Source organism: Hippocampus comes, unplaced genomic scaffold, assembly GCF_001891065.2.
Source record: "Hippocampus comes isolate QL1 unplaced genomic scaffold, H_comes_QL1_v1.1 scaffold388, whole genome shotgun sequence".
In the NCBI taxonomy this organism is placed as follows: domain Eukaryota; kingdom Metazoa; phylum Chordata; class Actinopteri; order Syngnathiformes; family Syngnathidae; genus Hippocampus; species Hippocampus comes.
The window spans coordinates 53226-63880 of NW_017804840.1; the positions used below are offsets into that span (position 1 = coordinate 53226).

A 10655-nucleotide genomic window follows, 5' to 3' on the forward strand; every position below is an offset into this window, starting at 1 on the left:
CCGCTCCTCTTTGCTTGGATGCCATGCTCTAATAAAGGATGTAAAAATGTTCGCAATTCCAGTAAAACTCACTGCAACAAAGAGTCGCTTGCATGTCGCCGTTTTGGATCCAATGACAGAAAATAGCGGTGGGGATACATATATTTCGTCGTATCGAGCGCGACTTACTTGAGTTAGTGCTACTCCGGGCTTCCGTATCGTCTCCCCCTCCCTCCTTGTGCTCTGCGACTTCAAGTAACTGCGCCACCTGGCGTTTAAATGCCCGTATTACAAGTCCAAATGAAATGAATGCAATAATTTACATCGAACCTTAATTGTGTACTGTACCAACCTTCGGCGGGCCGGATTAAAAAGACCAACGGGCCGGATCCGGCCCGCGGGCCGTAGTTTGCCCATGCCTGGTCTAGTCAAATCAAGTCAACTTTATTGTCACATATGCTCTATGTGCAACATACAGCACAGATGAAAATTATTTCCTCTCAACCACAGTGCACAAGCAGTATAGCCATCATCCATCCATCCATCCATTCATTCCTTGTGTTAGGGAACTTTGCCATAACTAGTTTTGGTTCATTCATTTCACCAGTATTTATTCTGGTTGCACTAAGGCAGTAGGATTCCGGAGTGTTTACTCCAACACTGTCCTGTTGTGTTATGTGTCCACCGTGCCGCCCATTCTCATTCTTTATCGGCTTAAACCTTTTTTCAGATGCCATTGATATTTCCACAACTAATACACATATACACTGCCAAATAAAATAAAGAAAAATGAATTTGGAGCTGTTCTTTGGTGGTAAATATTTTAGCAGTTTAAGCCTTTGTAACAGTGGCCTGTATCACATAACTCATATTTTGTCAACGAAAGCGCAAAAGTACAGGGGTGGGGTCAGCCAAAATGTGCTTATTTGCGGCTTGCACTTCATACCTATGTAGCAATAATATGCTTCTGACATGCAGAAACATAGCAGCTCAACATTGAGGCTCCATCTCCCAGTTAATTTTGAGGGGATTGGTGAGGTGACAGCACGCATGCTGAACAGGTCTACATCCCTAACATCTTGGCCAACACGATGTAATCCAGGTCTCCATACATAGAGTGCCCCCTTGGGCTTGGGAAACAAATGAAAAATGACACAGAGCCAATTGAGGTGAATCGGGACAGTGCTTCTTGGCTTTAATCTGTCAGATGCTCAGTACGTTACTTACGATGCTCAGCCACGAGTTGTCGTGCCAAAACTCTTGCGCACAGAACATAGTGAATGCCGAAGGATGTTTTTGTTAGATCTGCTTGTAGACCATCGTGATTCAAGGGGAAAATTTGTATTATGTACTAGGGCTGTCAAGAGATAAAACAATTGTGAGATTAATTAATTATGATCTGTAACTAATTGATCTAATTTATCTATATTTTAATCTCATCTAAAAATTGCTGAGAAAACCCCTATTTTCATTTTAAATTAATTGCATTATTGAGGCAGATCAAAAGATTGACATCACAAAAAAGTGGCATTATAAAGTCTTAAATTGTTTTTAAACCGACTTCAACAGATGCAGTCCTAGCCATTTACTTTCTGCTGTGTTTGAGACTAGTCCCAAGTCCTATCTGCAACCTTGATTTTCGACCACCAGGGGGAATATCACTGTTTTTTATATTGTTTTGTTTTTGTAAATCTCCAAATACAGTCATACCTCGGTTTTCGTTCATAATCCGTTCCAGAAGGCTGTTCGAAAACTGATTTGTTCGAAAACCGAAACCACGCTCTTTAAAAAAAAAAAAAATCTTTATTGAACACGTCTGCTCACAATGGAACGCTACACGAGGAAGCGTCACTTCCTCGTCTACCCGAGGAAGCGTCACTTCCTCATGCAAGGCAGGCGAGAGGAGTCCAGCGGCGCATTCAAGTGTGCTCAGTTTGGTCGAGAACTGATTTTCGGTCGTAATCCGAGGCATAAAAAATTCGAAATTTTTGGTCAACAACCGATTTGGTCGAGAACAAAGACGTTCGAAAACCGAGGTTTGGCTGTAATTACAAAATAAAATAGAGCATCAGGTCCATAAAAAATGCTTAGGTTCACATATCAAAAAAGTAACAACACTTTTCTGAGCAATACAATGACTGAACATTGAACTTGCTTCAGATAATAAAAAATAAATAAAACAGACCCTTAAATCACGATGCTGTCAGTAAGCACTTCAGAAATAAAAGTATTTATCATGACAAAATAAAATGCTGAAATGAACATCAATCACTTCTAGTAGGCTACAGAGGACACAGCAGCTATGCTGACTTCGTGCCTCGTGTGCTGGGTGTTCTCCTCGAGTTTAGTTTGGCAAAGAGCTTTGTTATGGCTTCCTATATTGCTAACACCTTCGGTGTTACTGCTAGCTGTGGATGCACTTGCTACTGGGTGCTTTGCATTGATGCGGTAGGCTAAATTTGAGCTGCTTCGGTGGTAAGCAAACTTCTTACAAATTAGGCACAACACTCTACCTTTTATCAATAGTGCCGTGAGGGCGTTTTTGGAACTCTCACATGCTCCTCCATTTTCACCTCCTCCTCCGCTGCTTACCTGGCCCTCCCAACTCCAATGGGAGCCTATTAACTTCTGCTAAACAAGCCTAAACATAATGACAGCCCATCGATGTCCGCTCTCGTGCTGTGACTCACCATTGTTTCCCACCCTCAACAACTCGAACACCGGAAGCCAACACATAAAAAGGGATATTATAAAAAGGCAACCCAGATACAGAAACAATAAAGTTAGAGATTAAAATTTTGATGAACGTAATTAAAAAAACAACGCGCTAAATATGACTGAATTAATTATTTGCAATTAACGCGATAATTTGATACCTCAAGTTTGTACAGTCCTGGGATTTTTCGCACACACCTCATAGGTTGGTGGATGATGCAGTCAACATTTGGCTGCACTTTCCTGGAATAATTTCGTGGTCCAGGGACCGATGCAAAAATTCTCTTGATGTACTTCTGGTCAATACCATAATTCCGGATCTCCTCTCCTCCAAGATCCTCTCGTTGAGAGTTTCTCCTGCCACCTCCACGTGAGGCTGGGTCAAACCATCTCATCCACATAGAATGACATGTCGGGTCATGTAGTTCAACACAGGAATACCAGGTTAAAGTGAAGTCGAGTCTTTCATAGGTTTTAGTCAATCAATTGGCCAGCCTAAAATTGGCAACTCAAGTCTGAGCCTAGTCAAATCAATGTCGAGTTACCCACTTCTGATAACCAATGTTCAGAACTTAATTATGTTGTCATGATGTTCCCCCCCCCCCCAAAAAAAAAAAAAACACAATACAGGTAATTCCTTTTCCCTTTTTTAGGCCCTTGATGACATTGTAGCCAGTGAGGAAAAAACTCTGCAATATATAGAGGGTGTTGCTGAAACTGTCAGAGTGAAGACGTCACCTGCTGGAGCAGAGGTGGTAGTAGAGGAGGCTGAAGAGCTCAGGCTCGGTTGGCAAAGATTAAGGCAAGGCCTATGTGAGGTTGAGGAGAGTCTGCACAACACCATGTCTTCACACGGAGAGTACATGTCAAGATGCCAGCGACTGGACGATGATATTGGTTGCCTCAGATTACGACTCCACGGACTAAACCAGGAACTCGAGGAGGATCATGATGTTTGCGATGGGGCTGATTGCAGTGAAGAGCAGATGATGGGCCAGTGGAGAAAATACGAGGTGAGTTTTTAACCTGTAGCTCAAAAGGCAAAGCATTGTTTTTCACACACTCTTAACGACTCTCTTAGCATGCCTGCATCTGTGTGATCAGGTTCTGTGTGTGGTTTGCAACAATATATACAGGCAAGTATTCTCAAATTGCGTTGTCCAATCTTTCCTTACAACAGAATTTCCTTATGTGGGGAAACGACTATGGTACCGTATTTTCACGACTATAAGGCGCCATTAAAAGTCTTAAATTTTCTCCAAAATGGACCGGACGCCTTATAATGCGGTGCGTGTTATGTATGCGCCGAGTTCCAAAGCCTGACTAAGAGCAGCTCTGGCCGACGCGCTGTTTATATAGAGAAAAGGTGGACGTGAGTGACGACAGGCATGCGGAAGTCGGCCAATGAGTGAAGGGTGGGCGTGTAAGAGGACGCTAAAAGCACGTCCCTAGCAGGTACCAGTCGCGGGAGTACATTGTAAAATGGATAAATAAAGTACAACCGAACTCAGTTTTGCTTCCGTTGCCTTTTTAAAAACGTGTTTTTAGCGTGCGTGCATGCATGCCGTATGTTTAAGCTGCCGTATGTTTTACCATGCCTGGCTGCGCCCAATAATACAGTGCGTTTTGTGTATGTGTCAAATACAGAAATAGCACCCGTTACTGAGACTGCGCCCAACAATACGGTGCGCCGAATGGTCGTGAAAATACGGTACATGTCCTTTATGAACATGCAAATATGTTAACAAAATACATGTGTAACAACACAAGCAATAAATATATGGTCCAAAAACTGTTGATAACACAAAAACTGCAGGATACAGTACAAGACGCATCACAAATTTAGGACTATTTGCAACAAAATGAGACTAGTAACAGACTTGATGGCTTTTCTCTCCACCCACTCACTGTCTCTAACTTGACCTCCCCTTGATCACCACATAAGACAGAGTTGCTCAGCTGATGTCGTGCAACGAACTTATGAAGCCAAGCACGGGATGTTTCGAAGTCCTCGATGCCCATAGTTAGTGCAATGGAACTCGCCTTCCCTCTAATTCGCAGTCCAGTTTGCCAAGGTTTTTAGCACGATAACAAGTAAAGCATTACAGGAAATTGATTTTCAGAATTTAGAGCGCATGTAGTCAGCAATGCTGAAGGCTGATTAGTCAACATGTGGCCATGGATGAACAGGAAGGCAAGGTCTTTTCTTCGTGAAATGTCTGAGAGTGTCGGTAAAACCAAGCCCTGCCGCCAGACAAATACTCTTTTTGTTCCGGTAATGACATAAAAAATTGGAGGTTTTTTTCCATTAAAAAAAAAAAAAAGCGTACAAAAACAATTTAAATCTTTCACCATACAAATCAATCTATTAAAATACAATATTGAGAAAATTGGCAAAAATCATCAAAATGTTATTTTCTTTAATTGAAATTTAGGAGTTAGAAGTTGGCACAGCCACCTCTCAATACCAAGTGACACATAAAAGATTTATTTATATATATATATATATATATATATATTTTTTTTTTTTTCAATTTAATGGTATTTGAATAGATCATAAGATTGTTAATGAACAATTCAAACTTTGTGATTTTCATTGAGGGACAGCTATTTGAATCAATTCGGTAGAATGGCTCATATAGAAATGTGCGTGTGTGTGTTATTGTTTTACAATAACCATATAAGGATAGCCTGAAAATTGTATGTATATATATTAGAGCTGTCAGTTTAGCGCGTTATTATCGGCATTAATTTAAATGAATTTTAACGTGATAAAATTTTTTCTCGCTAGATTAATGCGGCACACGTCACAGCGGATTTTACGTTGCTCTATAAATAAACCAGAAACAAAAGAAGCGCGCTGCAGAAGTCCACGCCCATGTCTGTTTTGCCAGCCATGGCAGCGCGAGACACCGAAAACGGATACAAAGAGTTTATGAATGGAAAGTTTACTTTTAAAAGTTGCCAGATTGTTCCACTGACAAGACCAAAGTTACCTGTATGTTTTGCAGTCGTAAACTGAGCTATCATCATAGCACGTCGAGTCTGAAATACCACTTAATGGCCAAGCACACAGCTGACGTGAGTACTCCACCCCCATGTCTCAGACAGACAGCGATGGATAATTTCAAAGCGAAGAAAATGGATAACACGACGAAGAACAAATTTGCTGAAGCCATAGCTAATGGCAACGGCATCCAAGCCTGTCAACACTGTCCACACCTCGACTCAAGCTGAAATCATTCGCATTGCATCTAACGACTCCACTACGGATTGTCAGCGAGAGCCTCCATTACAAGCTATGTACAGAAATTGTACGTAGTGAAGAAGGCTAAGGTGCACCAAGAAGACACTGTTTCGGGAGAGAAATAAGAGACTAGGTTGATGAGCCTCTGGTGAATAAAGAGCAGGTAGCCTGTTGAGTACGATGTATGCCACTGATGCGATTGTTACTTGTTTGGAACTATTTTGTGTGGAAGGTTACCGTGTTCCGTGTCAATATAAATAAAGGAGGTGGAGCTTCCCTGTGTTCGTCGTGACAGTGACGGTGCGCTGAGGCACGTCGAGAGTTCAGCGGTGCGGTGGTAGCAACCACACTGAAAATAAGAAAACGTCTCCAGTGTTGTGCCTCGAACCAAGTGTAGTCATCCGAAATGATGTCTTCACAAAACCATAGAGAGACTTCCGCGGAAGAAGGACCAACAGAATCAACTTAGTCTGACTGCTGTGTTCAAAGCAAACTTGAGAAAAACGAAGTATGCAACCATGGCCTAAATCCACTGTAGGCTGATTACTAGTTTACCTTAGACGTGCACTTTATAATTTTATATTGCTGTTTTGATTCCATAAAAAGAGCTGTTAAAGGAGCTGTTGTGTGACAAAATATGTTTTTCACTATTGTTGATGGACAGTAATATTGTGTGAGAGATTATGTGTGAATCACTGCTCCAAGTGAAAAATGTAAAATTGCAAATTGTTGGATTGTTGAATATGTTGAATTGTTGTTTCAGTAAATATTTGCATTTTGCACACAGAAAACTGATCCATGATTCCATGTTAATGAGAGCATTAAAACGAGAAAAAATAGGACGAAAAAATATAAAAGAAAATTCAGAAACGATAAAAAATGTGATTAATTTGAGTTAATTATGACGTGTTTTTAATCACGATTAAATATTTTAATCATTTGACAGCTCTAATATCTAATATATATATATATCTTCTTTAGTTTCCTTACATTATTGGAGAAATAGCTTTTTCTGTTTTGGTGGTGTGATGTAATTTTATGTCATGTTTTTACATGCTACTGTACATCGTAAATACTGATTGCGGTGAAGCTTGATATTAAGAAAATCGTCAGTTGGATCGCAAATTCAATATTTGTCAGAAAAATCTCAACGAGAATTCCTCCTCCAATCTTTCAGCCCAAGTTCTCAGTTATTTTGCTTGTGATTTTTAGGGTGTGAGAAAGGCTCTGGTGGAGGAGGAGTCCCAAGTGGACCACCTTAAGTTACAGCTCAAGGAACTGTTCAGGTTCTCAGAGGACTCATGCCACATTTCTGATGATGTACTTGGTGTGGTTAAAGAACATCAGAGGTACATGGTCAAGAGCTTGCTTTTCATGGTTTATAGGCTTCCCGTTAGCTTGTGCAATTGATTTTGATTCACGTGTTGTATGTATTCAGTTCAACACACACACACACACACACACGCACGAATACACACGCGTACTGTATATGTATATTCATCCATCCATCCATTTTCTGTCATGATTTACAACTAACAATGTGGTTGATATAATGTGCGGAGCGCAGCAGAACTAACTTGCAGGACACCAACCCATGTGTGTGTGTGTATATATATATAGAGAGAGAGAGAGACGTGTTGATATATTACAAAATATACAATAACATATTCTAATTATAATTTCTTCATCTCTTGTAAAAGCTTGTCAAATTTGTGTTTCTATTAAGTGTGAAATGCAAAGCTGCAAAATTGTGCTCCGAGTCTGAATCTGGCCTCAGAAACACACTCAGGAACCCATTGCTGTTCTTTGCACATTGGAGGAGAATGGTCTCTCAGGTTTTGGAGGCTTCTGCTGAGGTTACAGACTTCTCACACATTGTCCTGCTGGTTCAAAATATTGAGGTAAAACACATCTTCCCTCATTTTGGTGTCTGTCTAAAATCTGACAGAAAAGCTCTTTTTTTCGGATATGCTTATATTGTTTCTGTGTAACAATAACAGATAACAATTAGCTGGACAAATGAACAAAGTTGTGACTGTGTCTGGATTCTAATACTTGAGGATTTTTCCATTATAGTTAGTTTTTAAAAGAATTTTGACTTTTGATTTCAATTTCTATTGGTTTTATTGAGTTCTTGTAGGAAATGTGTTTTCTGATGGCACTGTAAGAACTGCTGCTCATCACATAATTTTTTTGATTCCTATTTGTAAATAGATATTTTTTTGACGTCTGTGAGGGTTGTCACAGGCCCACTAAGAAATACATTTGCTGTTAAGCACTTGGTTTATGATAGTTAGTTTTTATTGAGCTCAACCTTTTGTTTTTCATCCATCCACCCATCCATCCATTTTCTAATCCGCTTATCCTCACGAGGGTCGCGGGTGTGATGGGGCCTATACAGCTGTCTCCGAGCATTGGTTGCCAACCAATTGTAGACCACACAGACGAACAACCATTCGCGCCCACAATCACACCTATGAAGAATTTAGAGCATTCAATTAATTACGGTGCATGTTTTTTGGAATGTGGGAGGAAACCCGAGTACCAGGAGAAAAACAATGTGCTAACCAGTCGAGCACCATGCCGCCCCTTTTGTTTTTCATATACAGTGATCCCTCGCTCTAACGCGGTTCACTTTCCGCGGCCTCGCTGTTTCACGAATTTTTTTCAATGCTTTTAAACAGTGAAGGCGTTCTTCATCCTGATTGGCTAAGGCACTGACTGACGTGAACAGTCTCCGCACCTCGTCTCTGTACAGCTTGCCAAATTTACCTTTGCAAATTTTTGGTCTTTGGTTTCATTGTATCAGTGGCGGATGCTGGTCTGTCAAGGAGAGGAAGCTCAATTTCGGCCTACATCATAAAATGTGTCCGTTTATTTACATGTGAATTTTACTCTTCGTTTTCAAAAAAAATGAGAAGGTTGCCTTCACCATAAGATCGATGATTGGCTCATTTCGCTGTCAATCAAAAAGAGATTCAGCCTCAGACCGATCATCCGATCATTCTGCAGAAAAGCTGAGCTTCCTGGCCAGCCTATAAACGCCCACTGTCCATAGACTCCCAGAGATGCTGAGCGTCCAATGGGCGGAACAAAACCAGCATTTATCCAATAACTCGTCTCGTTTCAATGCATTGCGACAACCTACCCTGAACTCTCTCGACGCCCAACGTCCGCGCTGTAGACACTCAGTGTCCACACAGTTTAAAGGGCAGTGAAGCTGCGGGAATGAATGAGAAGAGAGTCGCCTTGTAACTAGTAATGAAAAGCTGATTCGGAACAAAAGTTGAGCGCGTTGTGGCGCATATTTAGTGAATGACATGTCCACACAATTGTATGTACACACATATATTTGATCACTTACTTTTTGACATTTTAGGGGAAGCTGAGCTTCCCTTGCAGTCTTAGAGCAATCGCCTCTGCATTGTATACATAGTTCAGTAATGTATAATAACTGTAAAAAATAAAGCTGACTATAACGTACAACTTTGTCAAATGTGCTGTATGTTTCACATACAGCACATTTGAAATTTCGTCCAGCTCACATTTTTTTTTTTTTTATAAATCCTACTTCACGGATTTCACTTATCACTGGTTCTTTTTGGAACGTACGCCCCGCGATAAACGAGGGATTACTGTACATTTGAATTTTTTTTTTAGAGCAGGTTTGTTGGTTTTAGTTTTTAAGGAGAATGGTTCGAGTGTTTGTTTTTTTTCCTCCCTTATTGATTTCCTTTCACATCTAAGAACTTGGGGCGCTGAACAGAGAACCGCCAGGCTTCCTGTTGGGTCTCGCTATATTGGTCAAACTGTTTTTGTTTCTCTGGACGGGTTGGAACTGGGAAGGTAAATTCCTTATATGTTTAACATATATGACCATGAAATCTGATTCAGATTTTTTTTTTCTGTCCTCTACACTTAGCGCCTGTTGAAGGACAGTATCCAACTGCAGGACCGTTTGAATCAGCTGAAGACAAAGGGTGACTTGCTCGGCTCTTTGTTTGGTCCTGAAAGGTCTGATGATCTGCAGAGTGAGCTGAGTACTGCTATAAGGAACAGAGAACTAATGCATGTTCAGCTTCTACAAAGAAAGGGAAGACTCGAGGTGAGAAAGAAAAAAACATTCATTCACTCATTTTTCTCAGACTCGGATCCAGCGTCAGATAGTATTGGGTTGACTCAAGTCACAGTAAAATGCAGAGATGAAAGTCCTCCGGATTTTCCCGGAATTCCGGGTTTTTCAAATTTTTATGAAAATTTCTCCGGAGAATTGAGGAAAATTTGCATAATCCGGATATTAGTTGACAACATTGAACGAAGACGCGTTTGAGTTCGTTGTATTGCTTTCACGAGCGTAGCCATATTGAGGCACTAACACTAGTAACAGTAAAGAGATTTTTGTTTGTGTAATAACGACAGAAGGCATGATGGCGTTTGACTAATGGTTTAGTAGAACGAATGGCAACTCGCAACAACAGTAGCAAGCGTCATTTTGCCTCTTGGGTTATACCATCTCAACTAGAACGTGGGGGATAGTCCCCAAACAATTTTCGTCTCTTTATAAACACACCCGCTAAACCCCAGTGGAAAGAATAAAAGAGGCCGTCAACAAGACAGTTGTCGTAAAATATATATTTGGCCAAAAAGGAAAAAACACAGATTGGCAGAAAATCGTGTCCGTCCGACTTAGTGTCGTCTCGGCTAACTTAGCTTA

At 40.7% G+C, this 10655-nt stretch overlaps 1 protein-coding gene across 5 annotated transcripts in view; it reads left to right on the top strand.

Annotated features, from left to right (window-relative positions):
• Positions 1-10655, top strand: part of syne3 (spectrin repeat containing, nuclear envelope family member 3) — a 60840-nt gene that overhangs the window by 14851 nt on the left and 35334 nt on the right. For 3 of the 5 annotated variants that reach the window (XM_019870025.1, XM_019870042.1, XM_019870051.1), the window contains exons 6-9: positions 3348-3707; positions 7154-7290; positions 7668-7842; positions 9864-10046. In XM_019870025.1, coding sequence (XP_019725584.1) covers positions 3348-3707; positions 7154-7290; positions 7668-7842; positions 9864-10046 — 855 coding nt within the window. The remainder of the gene's footprint in view (positions 1-3347; positions 3708-7153; positions 7291-7667; positions 7843-9863; positions 10047-10655) is intronic. The other 2 variants (XM_019870034.1, XM_019870060.1) reach the window with 2 other exon arrangements.